Source organism: Bufo gargarizans, chromosome 10 (assembly GCF_014858855.1).
Source record: "Bufo gargarizans isolate SCDJY-AF-19 chromosome 10, ASM1485885v1, whole genome shotgun sequence".
NCBI classification, from domain to species: Eukaryota; Metazoa; Chordata; class Amphibia; order Anura; family Bufonidae; genus Bufo; species Bufo gargarizans.
Window position 1 is genome coordinate 10,451,857 of NC_058089.1, and position 26,411 is coordinate 10,478,267.

Here is a 26,411-nt window from a genome sequence, read left to right on the forward strand (position 1 = left end):
TGGCACTATTGCTATGGTACTTTATTACTATGGTACTTTACTACTATGGTACTTTATTACTATGGTACTTTATTACTATGGTACTTTATTACTATGGTACTTTGTTACTATGGTACTTTGTTAGTATGTCACTGTGGTGCTTGTTACTTTATTGTGATACTTTGTTAGTGTGTCACTTTTACTATGGTACTTTAACGTGTGTTACCATGGTACTTTGTTACTTTGTATTCCAGCCCACCGGGGATACAATGTATCACTGTTACGTTGCTTCCCAGTAGCAGGCGGTTGCTGTGCATCCGTTTAAAATGCACGGTTTCCATCGGGCGATGTTTTCCCTTGAATCCAGCAGCCTGAGTCACCGGCCCCTGTGTTCCCGGCAGTTATTTGGCTATCCTCTGGTACGGTGAGAGCCTCTGACAGCTCAGCAGCGACCACTCCTCTCCTGCAGAGAGATTTTCCCCTCCACCAACCAGCAGCCTCCATCCTCCTGTGCTGTCAAACGCAGGCTGCACCCACACAGCTCCCTGCCACTGACACAGTACACTTCTGCAAGGTCCACAGGTTGGGTTAGCTCTGTCGTCCTCAGCCCCGCACTGCACTGCTGAGATTTGTGCTCTGCGGCAGAATCCCATCAGCCAGGCGGAGGATTCTGCTGGTGCTCCACAGCAGCCCCACACCTCCTGCAGGTCTCACAACGAAGGAGATTTATTCCCTCAAAAGCATACAGCCAAGGGCACGAGCCGTCAGGGTGGTAAGCTGCATCTGCTTCTTGGCCCAGACTGAAGGAAATACATCTTAAGCTGGAAATCCTGCAGCTCGTGAGAAGCCGCGCTGATCCAGACCGGGCACGAACAGATGCTGTAGGTTTCTCAAGACGCATGGGAAGATGTACTGGCAAGACTAGAAAATGACAGGTGCTTGACAATCAGCCGAGAAGATCCTCAGGAACCAAGACGCTCATGCTGTCCATGTTCTGAAACCTTGAGGATGGAGACACAGGAGGTCCTAATAGAATTCATGTCTGGCTGGAGAGCTCTGTAGTGGACGCAGTTGTAAGGATTTTCTTCTAATAGGGCAAGGTGGTCCACAGAGAAAAAAAATAAAAGGTGTCTAGAAGGTGGAGAAGATGCCATCCATCCTGGTGGCTTCCAAGATGAAATCGGGACTGCCCAAACCCGTCCACAGCGCTGCACCAATCCTTCACGTTCCCGCAAGGACAATCCCTCAGCCTTGCTACCTGAAACTAGGGAACAAGATAGAACTGTCCAAGCCATCCTACCCGACGAGTCAGATCCCTCTGAAGCCGCAATGTGGTTACGAGTCTACGGCGGAAGCTGTTCCCATCAAGAAGTCGGACTCCTCCGAAAATGTATTCGACACACAGGTCAGAGAACCGTCATCTTACGTATCTAGTCTGTGTGGTGAGCATCTTCTCATCCATCTCTGGTGCAGTAGAGCTATGGCTGATATTGTGAGGAGCAGGCATGCCACCTAGAGAGGTTCTGGTGGAGGGAGGCTGGTGGGAACATACTGCCACCCAGAGAGGTTTGTAGGGAGGGGGGTTACCTGCTGACCATGCTACGTGCCAGCTCTTACTACTATATCTGTGCATGATATACCTCAGCACACGGATGTCATTCCTGCAGTATATACCCTCCCTGGGGATTTTGTAATTCCTGTAGAGCAAACGATGTAGAACATGCCACCCACAGAGGTCCTTGGAGAAGAAGGGTAGTTGGGAGCAGAATGTGCCCCCTCCCCGTGTGTATGATTTACCCCAGAACACGTATGTGGTTCCTGCAGAGCAGACCCCTCCCTTTTGGATTTTACATGATGATGGTAGCATCATGATGGTAGCATCATCAGAGATCACTTTGGATGGATATGAAAGGATTTTGTTAATAAACTGCCTCATAAATGATGGATAAAGGGTTAACATTGTGATTCCCGTTGACCAGACCATGGAGAAGATGTAGGCATCCAGCAGGTTCTGAGGGAAGAGGGAGGTTGTGAGAGGAACCTGCTGAGCATACCCTGTGCCACCTGCCAGGTCTTGTATATGTGCATGATGTACCCTGGCACACGGACCTGATTCCTGTAGAATACACCCCCACCCCCATGTATTTTGTGCACTGTATCAGCATCATCAGTGATAATTTTGGGTCAGCATTGGATTGTGTTGATATACCACCTCCTACATGGTGGCTATAGGGTTATATATATTTCCATCTGCCCCAGACTCCTGATGCATCACATCCCGCTCTGTCTAATGGTACCAGTGCCTGCAAGTGGCGGATTCAGACAGGTGTCGGCTTGGGAGGCAAGTGAGACAGGAAGGATGTGACTGTAATACTAAGGCGAGTGCGTCTGAGCCCCAGCGGAATCAGGGTTTCAGTGGCTAGAAATGCTGGTAGATGTAACGGGCCCCGGTCTGGGATATAAGTGGGTGGAGGTGGAGGGTATTGGGGCCCCGACTGGTGTAGATTCACAGTATTATGTTGCTCTGCATTGTGTATGTGAAAACAGCCGCAGCCAGTATTTCATCTCCGCAGACACATGGAGAACTTGTTACTCTTAAAATTGGGCTTGTAACACGGAGGCGCTGGGGGCAGAGAAGTGTGAAGATGGATTTTGGCAGCCGCAGAATGGCTTCCTGTCACTGCATGATTATGAATCACTATATCCTCCCTCGTGGGGTGAGGAGATATGGGGACAGGCGATAAGCACCAGCTGAGGTCTGTATATGAGAGTCCTGTAATAGGCAGTATTACCTGCTCAGTATATGAGGGGGAGAGTCCTGTAATAGGCAGTATTACCTGCTCTGTATATGAGGGGGAGAGTCCTGTAATAGGCAGTATTACCTGCTCAGTATATGAGGGGGAGAGTCCTGTAATAGGCAGTATTACCTGCTCTGTATATGAGGGGGAGAGTCCTGTAATAGGCAGTATTACCTGCTCAGTATATGAGGGGGACAGTCCTGTAATAGGCAGTATTACCTACTCTGTATATGAGAGTCCTGTAATAGGCAGTATTACCTGCTCAGTATATGAGGGGGACAGTCCTGTAATAGGCAGTATTACCTGCTCTGTATATGAGGGGGAGAGTCCTGTAATAGGCAGTATTACCTGCTCTGTATATGAGGGGGAGAGTCCTGTAATAGGCAGTATTACCTGCTCAGTATATGAGGGGGACAGTCCTGTAATAGGCAGTATTACCTGCTCTGTATATGAGGGGGGACAGTCCTGTAATAGGCAGTATTACCTGCTCAGTATATGAGGGGGACAGTCCTGTAATAGGCAGTATTACCTGCTCTGTATATGAGGGGGAGAGTCCTGTAATAGGCAGTATTACCTGCTCTGTATATGAGGGGGAGAGTCCTGTAATAGGCAGTATTACCTGCTCAGTATATGAGGGGGACAGTCCTGTAATAGGCAGCATTACCTGCTCTGTATATGAGAGTCCTGTAATAGGCAGTATTACCTGCTCAGTATATGAGGGGGACAGTCCTGTAATAGGCAGTATTACCTGCTCTGTATATGAGGGGGAGAGTCCTGTAATAGGCAGTATTGCCTGCTCTGTATATGAGGGGGAGAGTCCTGTAATAGGCAGTATTACCTGCTCTGTATATGAGGGGGAGAGTCCTGTAATAGGCAGTATTACCTGCTCTGTATATGAGGGGGAGAGTCCTGTAATAGGCAGTATTACCTGCTCAGTATATGAGGGGGAGAGTCTGTAATAGGCAGTATTACCTGCTCAGTATATGAGGGGGAGAGTCCTGTAATAGGCAGTATTACCTGCTCTGTATATGAGGGGGAGAGTCCTGTAATAGGCAGTATTACCTGCTCGGTATATGAGGGGGAGAGTTCTGTAATAGGCAGCATCACCTACTCTGTATATGAGGGAGGACAGTCCTGTAATAGGCAGTATTACCTGCTCAGTATATGAGGGGAAGAGTCCTCTAAAAGGCAGTATTACCTGCTCAGTATATGAGGGGAAGAGTCCTGTAATAGGCAGTATTACCTGCTCAGTATATGAGGGGTAAAGTCCTGTAATAGGTAGTATTACCTGCTCTGTATATAAGGGGGAGAGTCCTGTAATAGGCAGTATCACCTACTCTGTATATGAGGGAGGACAGTCCTGTAATAGGCAGTATTACCTGCTCAGTATATGAGGGGAAGAGTCCTCTAAAAGGCAGTATTACCTGCTCAGTATATGAGGGGAAGAGTCCTGTAATAGGCAGTATTACCTGCTCAGTATATGAGGGGTAAAGTCCTGTAATAGGCAGTATTAGCTGCTCTGTATATTAGAGGGAATAGTCCTGTAATAGGCAGTATTACCTGCTCTGTATATGAGGGGGAGAGTCCTGTAATAGGCAGTATTACCTGCTCTGTATATGAGGGGGAGAGTCCTGTAATAGGCAGTATCACCTACTCTGTATATGAGGGGAAGAGTCTGTAATAGGCAGTATTACCTGCTCTGTATATGAGGGGGAGAGTCCTGTAATAGGCGGCATTACCGGCTCTGTATTTGAGGGGAAGAGTCCTGTAACAGGTGGCATTACCTGCTCCGTAATTTGAGTGAAAGAGTCTTGTAATAGGTAGTATTACCTGCTCTGTATATGAGGGGGGCAGTCCTGTAATAGGCAGTATTACCTGCTCTGTATATAAGGGGGTGAACAGTCCTGTAATAGATAGTATTACCTGCTCTGTATATGAGGGGGGACAGTACTGTAATTGAATTGGCAGCATTACCTGCTCTGTATATGAGGGGGAGAGTCTGTAATAGGCAGTATTACCTGCTCTGTATATGAGGGGGAGAGTCTGTAATAGGCAGTATTACCTGCTCTGTATATGAGGGAGGAGAGTCCTGTAATAGATAGTATTACCTGCTCTGTATATGAGGGGGACAGTCCTAAAATTGGCAGCATTGCCTGCTCTGTATATGAGGGGGAGAGTCCTGTAATAGGCAGTATTACCTGCTCTGTATATGAGGGGGGCAGTCCTGTAATAGGCAGTATTACCTGCTCTGTATATGAGGGGGGCAGTCCTGTAATAGGCAGCGTTACCTGCTCTGTATATTAGGGGGGACAGTCCTGTAATAGGCAGTATTACCTGCTCTGTATATGAGGGGGGCAGTCCTGTAATAGGCAGTATTACCTGCTCTGTATATGAGGGAGGACAGTCCTGTAATAGGCAGTATTACCTGCTCTGTATATGAGGGGGGCAGTCCTGTAATAGGCAGTATTACCTGCTCTGTATATGAGGGGGGCAGTCCTGTAATAGGCAGTATTACCTGCTCTGTATATGAGGGAGGACAGTCCTGTAATAGGCAGTATTACCTGCTCTGTATATGAGGGAGGACAGTCCTGTAATAGGCAGTATTACCTGCTCTGTATATGAGGGGGAGAGTCCTGTAATAGGCAGTATTACCTGCTCTGTATATGAGGGGGGGCAGTCCTGTAATAGGCAGTATTACCTGCTCTGTATATGAGGGGGAGAGTCCTGTAATAGGCAGTATTACCTGCTCTGTATATGAGGGAGGACAGTCCTGTAATAGGCAGTATTACCTGCTCTGTATATGAGGGGGAGAGTCCTGTAATAGGCAGTATTACCTGCTCTGTATATGAGGGGGGACAGTCCTGTAATTGGCAGTATTACCTGCTCTGTATATGAGGGGGGCAGTCCTGTAATAGGCAGTATTACCTGCTCTGTATATGAGGGGGAGAGTCCTGTAATAGGCAGTATTACCTGCTCTGTATATGAGGGGGGCAGTCCTGTAATAGGCAGTATTACCTGCTCTGTATATGAGGGGGAGAGTCCTGTAATAGGCAGTATTACCTGCTCTGTATATGAGGGGGGACAGTCCTGTAATAGGCAGTATTACCTGCTCTGTATATGAAGGGGGCAGTCCTGTAATAGGCAGTATTACCTGCTCTGTATATGAGGGGGGCAGTCCTGTAATAGGCAGTATTACCTGCTCTGTATATGAGGGGGGACAGTCCTGTAATAGGCAGTATTACCTGCACTGTATATGAGGGGGGAAGTCCTGTAATAGGCAGTATTACCTGTGCTGTATATGAGGGGGAGAGTCCTGTAATAGGCAGCATTACCTGCTCTGTATATGAGGGGGGCAGTCCTGTAATAGGCAGTATTACCTGCTCTGTATATGAAGGGGGCAGTCCTGTAATAGGCAGTATTACCTGCTCTGTATATGAGGGGGAGAGTCCTGTAGAAGAGGCATTACCTGATCCCATGAAGCCTCGGTCAGCAGCCTCTTACCCAGCAGATGGCAAGGGGCGGATATATTTAGTCATTTTTTCCTACACATTGGAAAATTCAGTCTGAAGCCAGTTCTCTCAGCAGCGGATGGGGTGTCATTGTAGGGTGAGATGGCAGAGGCACCTGCTGCAGGGGAGAAGACAAAACCCAGTAAATGCAAGGAAAGCTTTGGTCACCCAGCTTTCCCGGTTACATCCCCAGCTCCTATATCCCTGCATAGCTCAGCAGATGTCCCCACCTGGGTGACAACTCCTGCACAAGATGGAATGGCAGCCGTATAGGTTCGCAGGAGATACAATTAGGAAAAAGTGATTTCCGTGATTCTGTGTTTGAGGTGTGACCCTCCCAGATGTATACTAACATCCTGGCACTCCCTCCACATATACATGCCTGGGATCCTGGCTTATGCTGTTCCCTGAAGGGGTAGTAGATAAGGAGCACTCCCATCTGGCATCTAATACACACGCTGATAATATACTCCTCACTGCAGCGCTGACACAACACGTCTATACCCGGAGCTCCGCACCTTCCTGCTGCCTTACTGACCCTGATACTCTGAACTGTACACAGTGTGCCAAACCCATCTCTATACTCTGTGCTGTACGACTGACATACTGCCCCTAATACTCTGCTGTACAACTGACATACTGCCCCTAATACTCTGCTGTACAACTGACATAGTGCCCCTAATACTCTGCTGTACGACTGACATAGTGCCCCGAATACTCTGCTGTACAACTGACATACTGCCCCTAATACTCTGCTGTACAACTGACATACTGCCCTGAATACTCAGCACTGTACGACTGACATACTGCCTCTAATACTCTGCTGTACAACTGACATACTGCTCCTAATACTCTGCTGTATGACTAACTTACTGCCCCAAATACTCTGCTATACGGCTGACCTACTGCCCTGAATACTCTACTGTATGACTGACATACTGCCTCTAATACTCTGCTGTACAACTGACATACTGCTCCTAATACTCTGCTGTACAACTGACATACTGCTCCTAATACTCTGCTGTACAACTGGAATAATGCTCCTAATACTCTGCTGTACAACTGACATACTGCTCCTAATACTCTGCTGTACAACTGGAATAATGCTCCTAATACTCGGCTGTACAACTGACATACTGCCCTGGATACTCTGCTGTACGTCTGACATACTGCCCCGAATACTCTGCTGTACGTCTGACATACTGCCCCGAATACTCTGCTGTACGACTGACATACTGCCCTGAATACTCTGCTTTACTGCTGACATACTGCCCTGAATACTCTGCTGTATGAATGACATACTGCCCCTAATACTCTGCTGTACGACTGACGTACTGCCCCTAATACTCTGTGCTGTACGACTGACGTACTTCTCCGAATACTCTGCTGTACGGCTGACGTACTGCCCCGAATACTCTGCTGTACGGCTGACCTACTGCCCCGAATACTCTGGTGTACGGCTGGCGTACTGCCCCGAATACTCTGCTGTACGGCTGGCGTACTGCCCCGAATACTCTGCTGTACGACTGACGTACTGCCCCTAATAATCTGCTGTACGACTAACATACTGCCACGAATACTCTGCTGTACGGCTAGCATACTGCCACGAATACTCTGCTGTACGGCTGGCGTACTGCCCCTAATAATCTGCTGTACGACTGACATACTGCCACGAATACTCTGCTGTACGGCTGGTGTACTGCCCCTAATACTCTGCTGTATGACTGACATAATGCCACGAATACTGTGCTGTACGACTGACATGCTGTATATATAAAGCTATTTGTAGGTATTAAATCTCCGGGGCACTGGAGGATTTAATTACATCTTGCACATTTAATAGGCTATACATTATTATCCGGCCGGAGGGAGACAGTTGCGCTATTAGTATACCCTCTGCCATCTTGTTTGTTTAGGTGACAGTGTGCATTTAAATACTGAACATACCTGTAGTTGGATATATACAGCATATACATACAGGTGGCGGCTGGTCAGGTGGTTGATAGCTGATCCTCTATAGCTGATTCTGCTGCCATGGAAACCACATTCACAATACTCCTATTTATCAATGCGATCTTCTCCTCGGAGAGGAATTTATTTATAACATGTAGCTTCGGCTGCAGAATCCATTATCAGGAGCCCAAGAATCTCAAGGAATGTTCCTAGAAAATAATGGGAGCAAGTGTAGCTTAAAGAGGAGCCCAGGCCTGTGGTCTGCACCCAGCTTTCAACTTGTCAGTCCTAAAGATATTTGTGTTTTGTGTGTATGTGTGTGTATATGTGTATATATATATATATGTATGTAAAATGTGTGTGTGTATTTATTTTCTCTCGGCCTTCAGCTACCACTAGGGGGAGCTCATACAATGTGTGTACAATAATAACATAGTATAGAGTGAGCTTCTAGGCTCCCTCTAGTGGTGGCTGCAGGCAGTAAGGATTTTTCTTGTTGGAGCTCTTCCAAAAATATTTTGTATCACAATGTTATTCCCACAATATAATCTCCTCAAGGTGCGTGCAATGTCGGATCCTGACTTCTGGGTCCCATAAGATAACATTCAGAGAAGGTGCAGCACTCATTTCTGAATGCAGTGGTAGTGTATTTATATAAAAGCTCCCAACATCGCGACACTTTGACTCCTCAGAGGCTTGAAAAAGACTCTGAGGAGTCGAAATGTCGCTGTGTTTGGAGCTATTATATAAATACGCTACCGCTGAGAGGAGTGCTGCGTCTTCTCTGAATATTCTCTTTTTGGAGATCTGCACCAGAAGCGCAGATGCTTCATAAACGCTATCCTTATCTGGGAAAGCTGGATGACCTGAGCGAGCACCCAGACTCCTGCATAACAAATCAGGGGTTTGTTCTGCATTACTACTTGAGTGAAAGAACTTTTATGGGAGCTCGACTGGTGGACGAATTGTTTATCACCCAGCTTTCCCTGAAAGAGATATTCGCTTATACAGTTGTGCGGCTGACCGCTATTCTTCCTCACCTACGATACACTGTCCATGTGTATGTACAGAATAGAGATAGGAGAAAAGTCACTACCGGTCCCCCTCCTGTCCCCTCAGTCCATTCCTCCAGACCCCCTCTGTCTCCTCTCTTCTCCAGACCCCCTCTGTCTCCCTCCAGACCCCCTCTGTCTTCCTCACCCCCCCCCCCCCTCCGGACCCCCTCTGTCTCCCCCTCTTTCTCCCTCCCCCTTTGTCCCCCCTGGACCCACTCTGTCTTCCTCCCTCCCCCTCCTGACCCCCTCTTTCTCCCTTTCCCTCTGTCTCCCCTGGACCCCCTCTGTCTCCCTCCGGACCCCTGTTTCTCCCTCTCCCTCCGGACCCCCTCTGTCTCCCCCTCTTTCTCCCTCCCCCTTTGTCCCCCCTGGACCCACTCTGTCTTCCTCCCTCCCCCTCCTGACCCCCTCTTTCTCCCTTTCCCTCTGTCTCCCCTGGACCCCTGTTTCTCCCTCCCCCTCCGGACCCCCTCTGTCATCTGCACACATTTCTGGCAGCAGCTTAGGCCTTGTCCACACCTCAGTTATTCACATTAGTGATTTTGAGCCAGAACCAGGTACAGGGCAAAAACAAGGAACAGGAGCAGATCTTCCCCTCATACCTTATGTCTGTGGAGCCTCCACTCCTGGTTTTGGATCACAAACACTGATGGAAATCACTGATAAAATAACTGATGTGTGAACAAGGCTTTATCTAGAAATAAAAGATTGGCCATGTTCTGATCCGACAATTGCCCCAGAGGACAGTCAGGAGACCCCCTTACACGCTAGGCCAGTGGTGGCGAACCTATGGCACGGGTGCCAGAGGCAGCACTCAGAGCCCTCTCTGTGGGCACCCGCACCCTGGAAAAAGTCTGTGCTGTTCTAATATGCCTTAGACTTTTCCTGCCTTCCATCAGCGCAGGCTCGCTATGAACAGCACAGGCAGCGCATTGAATGTAGGCAGCTATTATAGCTAAATGATAAAGTACATGAAAGATACACTATACTGGACTGTAGTAGTCAGGTGAAATGGACAAGTTGGCACTTTGCGATAAATAAGTGGGGTTTGGGTTGCAGTTTGGGCACTCGGTCTCTAAAAGGTTTGCCACCACTGCGCTAGGCAGTCGTCGGGTTCGGCTGACGTTGTTGTGTATGGCCGTCTTAAGAGACAAGCTGTGCTCCTCTAATCTGTGGTCTGCTGACAGATGGAAGAAGGGTATTTGCTTGTACTTATGGAGGTCTCCTGCTGGGAGCAATGCCGGTAATGGTGTCCTACACATGGAGTTGGGAATTTCTAGTAAAGATCCCGTTTAAGGTCATGACCACAGTGAATAGTTCTGCATGTTGTTTTTACAGGTGGAGCAGGACTTGTTGTGACCTGCAGCGCAGTGTGTGAATTCCTCCACTTCATCTTTACATTTGCCTCTTATTTAAATATATCCATGACAACGGTGTAAACCGCTGCCGACCGTCCTGCGGACACCAGTCCTTCCAGTATTTATATCCTGAGGGCTGTCCTGTGGGCTCCAGGCTCTTCCAGTATTTATATCCTGAGGGCTGTCCTGTGGGCTCCAGGCTCTTCCAGTATTTATATCCTGAGGTTTACTGCATTACTGTGGGGGTCAGGTACATGGCCGCCGACCGTCCTGTGGGCTCCAGGCTCTTCCAGTATTTATATCCTGAGGTTTACTGCATTACTGTGGGGGTCAGGTACATGGCTGGCAACGTCCTGTGGGCCTCGGGCTCTTCCAGTATTTATATCCTGAGGTTTGCTGCATTACTGTGGGGGTCAGGTACATGGCCGGTGATTGTCCTGTGGTGGTCAGGTACATGGCCGGCGACCATCCTCTGGGCTTTATGCTCTTCCAGTATTTATATCCTGAGGTTTACTGCATTACTGTGGGGGTTAGGTACATGGCTGCCGACCGTCCTGTGGGCTCCAGGCTCTTCCAGTATTTATATCCTGAGGTTTACTGCATTACTGTGGGGGTCAGGTACATGGCGTAGACCGTCTTCTGGGCTTCAGGCTCTTCCAGTATTTATATCCTGAGGTTTACTGCATTACTGTGGGGGTTAGGTACATGATCGGCGACCGTCCTGTGGGCCTCAGGCTCTTCCAGTATTTATATCCTGAGGTTTACTGCATTACTGTGGGGGTTAGGTACATGGCCGGCGACCGTCCTGTGGGCTTCAGGTTCTTCCAGTATTTATATCCTGAGGTTTACTGCATTACTGTGGGGGTCAGGTACATGGCCGGAGACCGTCCTGTGGGCTTCAGGTTCTTCCAGTATTTATATCCTGAGGTTTACTGCATTACTGTGGGGGTTAGGTACATGGCCGGCGACCGTCCTGTGGGTTTCAGGCTTTTCCGGTATTTATATCCTAATGTTTACTGCATTACTGTGGGGGTTAGGTACATGATCGGCGACCGTCCTGTGGGCTTCAGGCTCTTCCAGTATTTATATCCTGAGGTTTACTGCATTACTGTGGGGGTCAGGTACATGGCGTAGACCGTCTTCTGGGCTTCAGGCTCTTCCAGTATTTATATCCTGAGGTTTACTGCATTACTGTGGGGGTTAGGTACATGATCGGCGACCGTCCTGTGGGCCTCAGGCTCTTCCAGTATTTATATCCTGAGGTTTACTGCATTACTGTGGGGGTTAGGTACATGGCCGGCGACCGTCCTGTGGGCTTCAGGTTCTTCCAGTATTTATATCCTGAGGTTTACTGCATTACTGTGGGGGTCAGGTACATGGCCGGAGACCGTCCTGTGGGCTTCAGGTTCTTCCAGTATTTATATCCTGAGGTTTACTGCATTACTGTGGGGGTTAGGTACATGGCCGGCGACCGTCCTGTGGGTTTCAGGCTTTTCCGGTATTTATATCCTAATGTTTACTGCATTACTGTGGGGGTTAGGTACATGATCGGCGACCGTCCTGTGGGCTTCAGGCTCTTCCAGTATTTATATCCTGAGGTTTACTGCATTACTGTGGGGGTCAGGTACGACACACGGCTCTGACACATGAATGCACCCAAATGCGCAGCAGATCCCCATGCCGCGAGGCTAATCCTCAGCTTCCCTGTGATATAAGGGTCCGTGCACATGACTTGGATGTGACGCAGGTTTCAGCGTGAACCCGTAGATCTGATGTCTGCATCCCATGTATTCTAAAGGACAGCGTCATTCACATGCTGCGTCATCGGATCTGATGCGGATTTTGCCGCTGAATCCACATCAAAACCCGTGTCTGATTTGAGTCATGTGAACAGAAGCTTACAAGCCATTCCACGATAATAAGTGCGACCCCCCTGTAGTGTCCGCCATAGCCAATGCATCTCTTTCTTTATTCGGTTTCTGGGAAAGCTGGGTGATGGCTATCCTGGCTGCTGCCACTACATGGGGCTTCCCCCCAGCTTTCCCAGACTATTACGTTATATCTAGGCAGGTGAGCCTGGAGTCTGGGTAAGCTGGGGAACAGCGCGGAGTCGGCCATGTTGCTTTTCACCCAGCTTTCCCAGGCTGATATAAGATCCTGCCCTCTGTATCAGGAAAGCAGATTCAACCCAGGAGCCCAAGTGATGAAGACGCCACCCTGCTGCCTGATAACAGTAGTGCTTTTTACCCTGGCTGACTGGGAATGCTGGGACTTGTAGTCCTCCAGGGAATGAAATGCCAAACCCCCATAACCTACCCACCGGTGACGTTGTACATTGGCATGCATGATTGTCCATTTTCCTAGCGCACCCCTTGTATCCACGTGCTTTGCACTCTGGGAGTCTGGCCCCGACAGGGGCCCCCGGCGGGGACTTTAAGGCGTGTGAGGTTTGGGTAACCCTTCTGTTTACGGCGGTCGGACTGACGTTGTCTAGAACCGGTTCCCACTGAGGCGGCCGTGCTCTTGGCCCCTTCTCCTCCTACGTCTGGAGGGCCCTGCCACCTGCGGGCTCATTTCCTGGGCAGAGGCGGGTATTTATAGAGCGGGCACTCTTTCCATAATGTGAGCGGCCGGCCCCTCTGTGTCTTATTAGGCGGCGGGTACGTTCTGTAATAGGAAACTGCTTTTCCCGTCACGCTCGGCTGGAAGAGCCTCAAACGCTTTCACCATTCGCAATCCTCTATTTTTAACTTTGCCTTTTACTTTTTTTTCCCAGTTTATGGGAAATTGTCGGAGCTGCGGAGTCCTGGTATCCTGGCGTCCTTCACCAGGTCTGATACTAATGGGGGGGGGGGGGGGGATTCCGGGAATCCGGTGACTTCAGTGATACGATGGCGAGCGTCCAATCACCGGAACATCGATTCATTCCGTGAATCAGTCCTGCTGTCATGTTATGAGAAGCGCTCCACACACCGCTCCTGTCTGTACAAGTAAAGCTGATACACAATTTCATCCTCTGAATAGGAACAAGGATGTTTTCATTCACTGACAGCAATCATGGAACTGGCAAAACGGATATATTGTGTTTGGCCTAGTCCAGGGCCTGGGGGGCCATGGCTTTGGTCGAATCCATTAGTCACGTTCCACCCCCTCAAACCCTATACTAGACACAGGGATCAGTTTTGCTATTTCTTCGATTGCTGTCAGTGAATGGAAACGTTCTAGTTTACATTCAAAAGATGAAATTGTGTTTCAGTTTTGCCTGGATCTTTATACAGACAGGGAGCGTGCTCCTCCTCATCATCAAGGGGTCGGACCCCACCAATCCTGAGGATGAAGGGGGCGGAGCTCTGTGCCGGCACGGCGACACCCCGACCACCTGACGATGCCGAGAATAGCAGCACAGCCTCATTGAAGTGAATGGTCCAGCTGCAGTTCCCTGCACAACCACGTGACCAAGGGTGGCGCTGTGCAGGGATAAATTAGAGGCCACAGTACTACGCCCCTGCTGGATCCCAGAGGCCGGCCCCCCACAATCATAAAGTGATGGCATGTCCTAAGGATGGGAATACGCTGTATACACACAGTGTGCAGTAAGGGTTAACACCTCTGGCCAAGTGCTGACAACCATTGGACCGAGCAGAGGTGACAACCCTTAGTACAAGAGTGAAGAGTGTAGAGAGCTCAGGATACGGACCTGGAAGTCATGCACACGAACGTATTTTGTTTCAGTGTCCGTTCCGTTTTTTTCAATTGGTCCGCAAAAAATGCGAAACAGCACACCGTGTGCTATCCGCATCCGTATGTCCGTTTCGTAGCCCCGCAAAAAAAATATAACATGTCCTATTCTTTTCCGTTTTAAGCATTGTTACAGTGGCCCTGCAAAAAAAAAAACGGATGCCATACGGATTTCATCCGTTTTGCGGATCCACAATTTGCGGACCGCAAAACACACAACGGTCGTGTGCATGAGGCCTAAGATGTAGTGAAGGAACTGAATGAGATGAAGGAGGGGACGTCGGGGGCTCCTCGGATCTTTCCTGCTGTCACATTCGATGCCGTCACCGTTCTTCTCCGGAGGTGAATTACCCTTCATGGGTGAAGCGCAGCCCTCGCCTGAACATGCAGTGAAGTGACACGCCGGTGACATGCGAACGAGCACGAGTGACTCTAATCGGGGCTCTTGCTGTTCCTTGAGATGCAAATGACTTAACATTTCCAAGAAAGTGCGGCTCCTTTGATGCAGTCGTATGAAATGATGGGAGAGTTCAGCTCCGGGGACGTCTGTAACATGGGAGAAGCTGGGCTCCAGCACATGTGGGAATCATTACTGGGAAAGCTGGGTGACCACCAGTATGTTTGATAATACACCTCCTACCAGCCAGCTTTCCCCAATTACTGCACAATGACGAGATGCACAAATCACTAGGGATTTTAGGAGCCGGATTTCAGCAGAGAATGACCCGGAATCGTTGGCGCCTTGAGCAGATTTCCAGGGGCGCCCAGGTCCGATCTGTGTAATTGGCGGCTCCTCTGCATCAGTGATGCCGGCCGCCTGTGTCCTATAGTTAGGGGGCTTGGCACGCTCGGGGTCGGCCATGTCTAGCCACTGCCTACAATACCCAGAGCGGAGTCTTCTCCGCTGGAGTCGGGTCTGTTCAGGTCACACTGAGCTCCATCCTGACAGATGTCATCTCTACTTACCCTCCTGGAAGAGCGCTCCATCACCGGGTGCACGCTGGGTAGAACCGGTTTAATGGACCTATAGGGGTTGATGTTAGGCCCTCCAGGGTAGCATGGCTAAGGCTCACTCACATGACCGTATGAAAGAGTACGCATCCGTTCCGCAATTTTGTGGAACTGGTGCGGACCCTTTCATTTCAATGGGGCCGCAAAAGATGCGGACAGTACACCGTGTGCTGTCCGCATCCGTAGTTCTGTTCCGTGGCCCCTCAAAAAAAGATAGAGCATGTCCTATTGCTGACAAGAATAGGCATTTCCTATATAGCGCCGGCACTGTCCGGTATCCGTGTTTTGCAGATCCGAAATTTTCAGACATGACATGATCGTGTGAATGCACCCTTACCCCGAGAACTCTGCCGTTTTGTGCCCATAAATGCGGAGATAACATCTCCATTAATTGCTGATCAGCCTGTGGTTTTCTCAGACGTCTTTGCAGATGTTCTCTACGCTTTAGACTTCCTGCAGTGATAGTCGTGCGGTGCACATTGTCACGAATATAGTGCTGAGGTACAGCAGTTGTATCGTGAACGCATTAGTGTAAAGCAGTCACTATGTGAGTAATGTGATACTGACCACACAATGTGAGGCCACCACGAGCCGGGGATCACTACTGTACAGTACCACACTAAACCCACGTAAGAAACCCAAATAATATGCAAACGGCGTGCAGATGTTACCCTTGGATTTACATCAATCCGTGTAAGGTAACACCGCTAACTACTGTCTCTCAGTACTGCCCATACATTACATTACTCATCCTGTACTGATCCTGAGTTACATCCTGTATTATACTCCAGAGCTGCACTCACTATTCTGCTGGTGCAGTCACTGTGTACATACATTACATTACTCATCCTGTACTGATCCTGAGTTACATCCTGTATTATACTCCAGAGCTGCACTCGCTATTCCTCTGGTGCAGTCACTGTGTACATACATTACTTATCCTGTACTGATCCTGAGTTACATCCTGTATTATACCCCAGAGCTGCACTCACTATTCTGCTGGTGCAGTCACTGTGTACATACATTACTTATCCTGTACTGATCCTGAGTTACATCCTGTATTATACTCCAGAGCTGCACTCACTATTCTGCTGGTGCAGTCACTGTGTACATACATTACTTATCCTGTACTGATCCTGAGTTACATCCTGTATTATACTCCAGAGCTGCACTCACTATTCTGCTGGTGCAGTCACTGTGTACATACATTACATTACTCATCCTGTACTGATCCTGAGTTACATCCTGTATTATACTCCAGAGCTGCACTCGCTATTCCTCTGGTGCAGTCACTGTGTACATACATTACTTATCCTGTACTGATCCTGAGTTACATCCTGTATTATACTCCAGAGCTGCACTCGCTATTCCTCTGGTGCAGTCACTGTGTACATACATTACTTATCCTGTACTGATCCTGAGTTATGTCCTGTATTATACTCCAGAGCTGCACTCACTATTCTGGTGGTAGAGTCACTGTGTACATACATTACATTACTTCTCCTGTACTGATCCTGAATTACATCCTGTATTATACTCCAGAGCTGCACTCGCTATTCTGCTGGTGCAGTCACTGTGTACATACATTACTTATCCTGTACTGATCCTGAGATACATCCTGTATTATACTCCAGAGCTGCACTCACTATTCTGCTGGTGCAGTCACTGTGTACATTACATTACTTATCCTGTACTGATCCTGAGTTACATAGTGTATTATACTCCAGAGCTGCACTCACTATTCTGCTGGTGCAGTCACTGTGTACATACTGTACATTACTTCTCCTGTACTGCTCCTGAGTTACATCCTGTATTATACTGCAGAGCTGCACTCACTATTCTGCTGGTGCAGTCACTGTGTACATACATTACTTATCCTATACTGATCCTGAGTTACATTCTATATTACACTCCAGAGCTGCACTCACTATTCTGCTGGTGCAGTCACTGTGTACATACATTACTTATCCTGTACTGATCCTGAGTTACATCCTGTATTATCCTCCAGAGCTGCACTCACTATTCTGCTGGTGCAGTCACTGTGTACATACATTACTTATCCTGTACTGATCCTGAGTTACATCCTGTATTATACTCCAGAGCTGCACTCACTATTCTGCTGATGCAGTCACTGTGTACATACATTACTTATCCTGTACTGATCCTGAGTTACATCCTGTATTATACTCCAGAGCTGCACTCACTATTCTGCTGGTGCAGTCACTGTGTACATACATTACTTATCCTGTACTGATCCTGAGTTACATCCTGTATTATACTCCAGAGCTGCACTCACTATTCTGCTGGTGCAGTCACTGTGTACATACATTACTTATCCTGTACTGATCCTGAGTTACATCCTGTATTATACCCTAGAGCTGCACTCACTATTCTGCTGGTGCAGTCACTGTGTACATACATTACTTATCCCGTACTGATCCTGAGTTACATCCTGTATTATACTCCAGAGCTGCACTCACTATTCTGCTGGTGCAGTCACTGTGTACATACATTACTTATCCTGTACTGATCCTGAGTTACATCCTGTATTATACTCCAGAGCTGCACTCACTATTCTGCTGGTGCAGTCACTGTGTACATACAGGACATTACTTCTCCTGTAGGGAGACGGTCCTGGTAACTATAAATCTCTCCCCCCCCCCCCCCCCCCAGCGAGCGATAGACGTATTTCGGAACGCGGAGGGCTGTTAGAGTTGGCATCGCCCCCCGTCTTCACTCGTGTAGTGCTGGCCTTTAATGACCCTCTTTGCCGGTGTCAGGCGATTATGATGCCGCGCTGCACATGGATCCCACCGGCTGGGCTGAGGGCTATTGTCGCTCGCTCGCCCTTTAATGAAATCATAGGCGGTGCGTACGGGGCGACATTCAGCCCGAGCCGCCACCAGCCAGACCGGAATAATTTAATGAATCCTGTAAAAGTCACGCTGGCAGAAGCAGAACCGCGCAGATCGGACCGGGCATAGGAGGGGCACAGGCAAGTCTGAATTTACACCCTGGTCCTTCCCCTCGTCAGTGGGGGCGACCGCTGGGCCGCTTTCCTAACTGTGAAGCAGGGGACCCCACGTAAGGACCCCCGAAGATGCGTCTACTGTCAGCTGCGGGTGCCTAGACCCCACGTGCCCCCAGCATAATGGCTGCAGAGCGGTAGCCCAGTGGACGTACTGGATTTTACCACTATGGTCCTGCTGGTTCCCCTGGGGATAAGTGGGGTGTCCGCCTCATGTATTGGGGTATTAGAGGGAAGGTAGTGCCCAAAATCAAGGGAGGAAGTTTTACCAATAACGGAGGACGCATGCGTTGTGTGAAAATTTCACAAATTGTGTTAAATGTATAATATTGGAGGACATGGCGTGCTCAGGTTTGCACATTTCTCTACCGCTCTGAGGCCCCTAATAAAGAGCTGCGTTTCACCGTTTTCTAGCGGGGTCCCTCTTTATAGATGCTTTTTACGTGTCTGTGTGCTGGCCGCAGAGTATTTCAGCATTTCTAGAAAACGAAAAGGGGGGAGGGGGGGGGGGGGGGGGGATTTATCTTGGATATTGGCGCCACCTTGTGGTCACTAATGGAAATAATCTATTTCTGGTTCACAAACTGTAGTAAAGCGTTCCCTAGTGATTGTAGTTCTATATATTCTAGGGATTACTTCTGTTATACATTTGATATCAATTTATCAAATTATTTTTTTTTACCTATTTTGTTTTACAATTTAAGGCCTCATGCACACAACCCTATCCATTTTACAGTCCACAAAATGCGGATACTGGCCGTGTGTAATCAGCATTTTTCCCACTTCCGTCAATAGAAATTACTCTTTCCGTCCACAAAACGGTCACGAATAGGACGTGTTCTATAATCTGCGGAACGGCCGCACAGTGACATGGATGGCTCCACGTGTGGTCCTGATAAAGTGCAGATCAGACATGGACCAGGACTGTGGTCATGTGCATGAGGCCTAAGTTATATATGACGCCCGGAAGATGTACTGTGCCTCATTAGTAGACTGTGGCCGGACAGCGCCACCTGTCGTCAGAAATGTCACCATACTATGTAAGTAACCGAGCACCAGGTGGCGCCATACTATGTAAGTTAATGAACACTAGGTGGTGCCATACTATGTAAGTTAATGAACACCAGGTGGCGCCATACTATGTAAATAAATTAACACCATGGGGCGCCATACTATGTAAGTTAATGAACACCAGTGGGCGCCATACTATGTAAATAAATGGACACCATGGGGCGCCATACTATGTAAGTTAATGAACACCAGGGGGCACCATACTATATAAGTTAATGAACACCAGGGGGCGCCATACTATGTAAGTATATGAACACTGGGTGGCGCCATACTATATAAGTTAATGAACACCAGGAGGCGCCATACTATGTAAGTTAATGAACACCAGGGGGCACCATACTATACAAGTTAATGAACACCAGGCGGCGGCATACTATATATGTCAGTGGTCACCAGGGGGCGCCATACTATGTATGTCAGTGAACACCAGGGGGCGCCATACTATGTATGTCAGTGAACACCAGGGGGCGCCATACTATGTATGTCAGTGAACACCAGGGGGCGCCATACTATGTATGTCAGTAAACACCAGGGGGCGCCATACTATGTATGTCAGTGAACACCAGGGGGCGCCATACTATGTATGTCAGTGAACACCAGGGGGTGCCATACTATGTATGTCAGTGAACACCAGGGGGCGCCATACTGTGTATGTAAGTGGTCATCAGGGGCGCCATACTATTTAAGTAAATGAACACCAGGGGGCGCCATACTATGTAAGTAAATGTCTTTTTTTTTTAACTCCATATAAATATACATAAATATTTTATGACCTGTAGGATGAATGTGAGGTGTGATGGTGGGAGACCCCCTTTAAGCAGTCCCACCGTACAGGCAGCTTTATAACTTATTATAACGTCTTTCTCCAGCGCCCCCATCCTGTCTGTGTCTTCAGGCTTCTCAATGACTCGTTCATGGTGTCTGTGACTTCCAGACAGAATCCGTTAGTCTCAGCAATTATCCATTTACAGCTCCTGAAAGGACGGGCTTTTCCCCAGAATTTCCGTTTTCTTGGAGTTCAGAGAAGCCGTTGCTGAGGTTTACTTTGGAGACGGCCCCACGTCTTCGCCGCTGCCAGCTGAAATCCTATAAGATGTTTGTGCAGTCTTCTCCCAAATCTTTAGAACATTAAGAAGAACTGAGAAGAGTTGGCCTCATTCAGAAGCCGCTGCCAAAACCGCAGGAAGTGACCCGGATCTCTGCGTCTAAAAACGACAACTCCGACTATGGCAAGAAAATAAACGGAGCGAGGGCGGAAGGTTCCAGAAGGGAAGCATGCGGGTCTCATTAGAGGGGTGTGGAGGGTGCAGGACATGTGGGTGATGTATGTACTGGACTGAAAGATGGCGGAGCGCTCAGCAACGACACCAGGCAGGGAGGCGGCAGCCCCCCCCCCCATATTGGTCTGTGGCCATTCTTGGATTTGGTAAAGGGCAGAAAAGTGAGGTTTGTTTACCCCAGACCTCCTCCTGTGGGCAGTTGGGATGAAGGGAGTAGCAGCGTTGGAAATGCATTGGGTCTCCCTGTGGGTGTCACTTATGCAATGAAGCCGTAGCGGTCACGTGGTGTAGGATGCTGTTTCTTGGGGCAGGGGGGACAGCACCCCTTACACTAGGAGGGATGGAGTACATAGTGGTGGTACATAGTGCCCCTTGGGCGCAGCTTGCTGGCTGGTAATTGCAGATGAGTGGTACACAGCCCTGGCAGCAGCAGCCACCACTTATAGATGGGCAGGTGCAGTGCCCCGATCCTCCAGCCAGAGGAGACACATTATTTCTATGTGCTCCACCTGACAGCGGCGGTGTGCATGAACTGTGTATGGTCACAGCGGAGGGCACCACTACTGGGGATAGGCACAGCGGAGGGTGCACTAGTGTGGATGGGCACAGCAGAGGGTGCACTAGTGTGGATGGGCACAGCAGAGGGTGCACTAGTGTGGATGGGCACAGCAGAGGGTGCACTAGTGTGGATGGGCACAGCAGAGGGTGCACTAGTGTGGATGAGCACAGCAGAGGGTGCACTAGTGTGGATGGGCACAGCAGAGGGTGCACTAGTGTGGATGGGCACAGCAGAGGGTGCACTAGTGTGGATGAGCACAGCAGAGGGTGCACTAGTGTGGATGGGCACAGCAGAGGGTGCACTAGTGTGGATGGCACAGCAGAGGGTGCAGCAGAGGGTGCACTAGTGTGGATGAGCACAGCAGAGGGTGCACTAGTGTGGATGGCACAGCAGAGGGTGCACTAGTGTGGATGAGCACAGCAGAGGGTGCACTAGTGTGGATGGGCACAGCAGAGGGTGCACTAGTGTGGATGAGCACAGCAGAGGGTGCACTAGTGTGGATGGGCACAGCAGAGGGTTCACTAGTGTGGATGAGCACAGCAGAGGGTGCACTAGTGTGGATGGGCACAGCAGAGGGTGCCCTAGTGTGGATGGGCACAGCAGAGGGTGCCCTAGTGTGGATGAGCACAGCAGAGGGTGCACTAGTGTGGATGGGCACAGCAGAGGGTGCACTAGTGTGGATGGGCACAGCAGAGGGTGCACTAGTGTGGATGGGCACAGCAGAGGGTGCACTAGTGTGGATGGGCACAGCAGAGGGTGCACTAGTGTGGATGGGCACAGCAGAGGGTGCACTAGTGTGGATGGGCACAGCAGAGGGTGCACTAGTGTGGATGGGCACAGCAGAGGGTGCACTAGTGTGGATGGGCACAGCAGAGGGTGCACTAGTGTGGATGGGCACAGCAGAGGGTGCACTAGTGTGGATGGGCACAGCAGAGGGTGCACTACTGTGGATGAGAACCAGGTGGACATCTGTCACTGTGGGAGCACAGAGGGGGATTGTTTCACTTCTGGGAGGTATTTTTACAGCTCTGCGGTGTTGCTGTGGGTATTATGAGCACTGGATGGTGGCATTTTTTGGGTGAGGCCTGTCACTGCTGTGGATTGAGTTTGGGAAGTGCTGATTCGGTGTTTCCAGACAATTTGCGGTTTGCTTAAGAGGGGCCAGATATTTGTGACCTCTCTGACCCTCCTGTTGAGGCAGTGCAGAGATTTTAGGGCGTTCCCCTTGGCACGATACCCGCTGCTCATGCACTGTTTACATACAGAAAGAGAACGCCATGCTGACAGTGTTACCATGGAGACGGCTGACGGGCTGCACTCATCAGGCCACTTGTTTCCTGGCAACCGGTGTAATCCAGCGCTCACCGCCATCTCCACTCCCCAATAACCCAAAATAAACAGCACAGCGGGCATTAGCACCTTCTGCCAAGTATTGGGGGAGTCTCGGGGTCACCGCGGGTCTCCTCGTATCTTTGGCAGCTCGTTCTGTTACTTTACACATGGGACAGGGCAGGATGTGATGGAGGGGTGGGCATAGGGGTAACCCAGAGGATGGGGGTTATCCCTGCCGCCCCCTGACTGACAGAGAGATGGCCATTTATCCTGCACTTTGTAGTTCCAGGTTAGATCATGTTGGGGGTTGTAGTGCTCTAGGTATAAAGTCTAATAGAATTGTATTATGGTCATGTCCAGTGGTTGGGTGATATTGAGGGTTGTAGTGCTTTATGTATATCCATGTTTATGTCCATTGGTCAGGTCATGTTGGGGGTTGTAGTATTCTATGTATACAGTATAATAGAATTGTATTATAGTCACGTCTAGTAGTCGGTTGATATTAAGGGTTGTTGTGTTCTATTGATGGAGTATAATAGAATTGTATTATAGTCATGTTGGGGGTTGTAGTATTCTATGTATAAAGTAAACTATAATTAATTGTATAATGGTTATGTCTATTGGTTGGGTCATGTTGGGGGTTGTAGTATTCTATGTATATGGCCTAATATAATTGTATTAGGCCTCATGCACGCGGCCGTTCATGCATTGGGGAACGCAATTTGCGGTCCCCAATGCACGGGCAATGTCTGTGCGGCGGCCGGGATGAATGCAACAAAATAGAACATGTCCGTAGTGGTTCCGTGCCTCCGTTCTGCAACGCAGCTCCGGATTGCGGACCCATTCAAGTGATGCGGGGAGCACAGCGGCCGGTGCCTGCATATTGCGGACCCACTATTTGCGGCCCGCAATATGGCAATGGCCGTGTGCATGAGGCCTTATGGTTATGTTCAGTGTTTGGGTCATGTTGGGTGTTGTAGTAATCTAAGTATATGGTATATTAGAATTGCATTATGGTCATGTCCGGTGGCTGGGGGTTGTAGTGCTGCATGTATATAGTATAAATGAATTGTATTATGTTCATGTCCTGTGGCTGGGTCATGTTGGGGGTTGTAGTACTCTGTGTATAGAGCATATGAGAATTCATGTAGGAGGTTGTAACACTCGGTCTGCACTCAGAGCTCCGTTTTGGGTGTAGATTCACGTCTCCGGCGTTGGAGGGTAAATGTGCAGAGACAATGGACGGTTCATGTTAACCCATCTCTGTGTCTCGACATCCCGCCCTGGGCCCTCAGTCTGGGATCAGTGACGTCACCATGTCAGTCACTTGCAGGATACAGGGGTCCGCTTATATTCTAGACACAGCTCCACAGGTGAGGCCTGAGCTGCAATACCAGACATGTCCATAGACCGGCGTGGCGCTGTGTGACAGGGAAAAGCCTTGTGATCAGCTCCAGTTCCCATACACCTTGGACTTCCCCATACAGACGCACACTGGGCTGTGCTGAGCATGCATGTGTTCTCAGTGGGGATAGGGGAGTAAGACACTGCCAGACACCTGTGGCTTATCTCCCTTAGGCCTCCTGCACACACGAACGTGTGCTGCCCGTTGCCATATTGCGGAACGCATTTGCGGATCTGCAATACACGGGCACCGTTCCGTGCGTGTTCCGCATCCCGGATGCGGACCCATTCACTTCAATGGGTCCGCAAATCCGGAGATGCGGAACGGAAGCTACAGAGTGCTTCCGTGGGGTTTCATCCCGTACTCCCGTTCTGCAAAAAGGTAGAACATGTCCTATCTTTTTGCAGGACGGGCGGATCGCGGACTATCAGGCCTCTTTCACACGAACGTGTGCGCTCCGTGGTCATATTGCGGACAGAATTTGCGTATCCGAAATACACGGACGCCTTTCCGGAGTTCTTCCGCGGGATTTCGTCCCATACTTCAGTTCCTCACAAAAAGATAGAACTTGTCCTATCTTTTTGCGGAACGGGCGGATTGCGGACCCATTAAAGTGAATGGGTCCGCGATCCGCTGCGGCTGCCCCACGGTTGGTGTACGTGCGATGTGGCCCGCACACGTTCGTATGTAGGAGGCCTTATCCAGTGTCCCGGATCCTTCTATCCCTGATATCTGCCATCGGTCAGGAGCCCCCATATTACATAACCTCCCCGACCCACCAGCACTGGGCGACTTTCAGCTAAAATGCATGGCCAGCTTTATGGATAGGGCCCCCATGTACATTAGATTATCATCGCCCAAACCTGCCCATTTAAGGACTGACCAAGTTAAATGGCAAAGCCCGATCCTGCTCTTTTGGGAGATAAGAGGTGTCTGGCAGAGGCTTGCTATTAATAACACATGCATGCTCGGCCAAACTGTATATGTGTATATGAGGAGCGATTTCCCATTATTGATGTCTAGCAGAGGTCAGGGGTGAGCAGATAAGCAGGTGGATCCTGTCTTACCTACACAGAGGTGTTACTTGTCATTGTAATCCTGCCTGTGATGATAAGTTGCCTGTACAGAAAGGAATTCATGACCTATTAGACCTAGTGGCCAGTGCGGGAATTGCAGGATAATAAATATAGTAACATAGAAAAGTAAAAAAAAACTAAAAAACTCTCAAATTCTAAAAAAAATATTTAACATAAAAACGTGATTTAAACAATAGCTCATTTTCTGCCGACACATTCCCTTTAAGACTCGGCACATTGCTGAATCATCTCCATTGACGGTAATCTGCGGGCGGCTTTACGAGCCCATTGTGTGTCCTGATTCAAGGCTCCACCAGAGGATGATAAGATCTTCTCGGAGGCTCCCTGCTGGGCGAGGCACAAAGGAGGAAGAGCAGGATCCTAGAAGAGTATCAGCGGCTCTGTATGTGCCTGGGCCCAGGGAGGAGCAAGATAAGCAAATAATGGGGGCTCTTTCAATAGAAGAGAATAGCAGGTCCCGGCCGCTGATGTCATTTGGGACCCCGGCGAGATAAGCTGGGACAAGCCTGTGACTCAGCCCTGCACACACACAAGAGGGGGCGTCCCACCCCGAGGAGCAGGGCAGAGCCATGAAATGAAGAGCATCTCCTGAAATCTACCGGGAGCGGAACCTACAGAATCCAGGGCTTAACGAGTCCTCCGGAAAGTGCAGAGTCGTCTTGGCGCTTTGTCTTCATGTTAAAGGCCCCGGAACGGTCTGACTGCTGGACCGCCATCCGTGCACTGATGACCCCTAGTCCTGGTGTTGCGGGGTGCGGCAGAGCTGCTGTGCACAGTCCGGCGGTTCACATAGGACTGCTCCAGTTCAGACCATGCAGTCTCTCTCTGGTGTAATTGGCTCGGTCAGGCAGATGGCCACCCTGCGTCGCCAACTGCTGATTATTAATTCATTGTCAGCCGCTACAGCATATTGTCCATTATCCCGGCTCATCTGAGCACAAGCACATTACAGCAGGGGGGACACTGGTAATGGGCCCCACAGCCCTGACCCCGCCGCCCATTACTAACCACCAGAGTGATAAACTACAGGCTATGGGCCGACCTCTCCAGTTTACCCACAGAGCAGGGGCTATGTACTGTATACCCACAGAGCGGGGGGCTATGTACTGTATACCCACAGAGCGGGGGGCTATGTACTGTATACCCACAGAGCGGGGGGCTATGTACTGTATACCCACAGAGCGGGGGGCTATGTGCTGTATACCCACAGTGCGGGGGGCTATGTACTGTATACCCAC

The 26,411-nt window shown here is 49.4% G+C and overlaps 1 protein-coding gene across 1 annotated transcript in view; it reads left to right on the top strand.

The window, feature by feature from the left end:
• The first annotated feature begins 549 nt into the window (after nucleotides 1–549).
• Nucleotides 550–26,411, top strand: part of NAV2 (neuron navigator 2) — a 161,822-nt gene continuing 135,960 nt past the window's right edge. Inside the window, 1 exon segment of the mRNA XM_044270784.1 lies at nucleotides 550–1,384. Within this exon segment, the coding sequence (XP_044126719.1) occupies nucleotides 1,127–1,384 (258 nt within the window). The 5' untranslated portion in view covers nucleotides 550–1,126.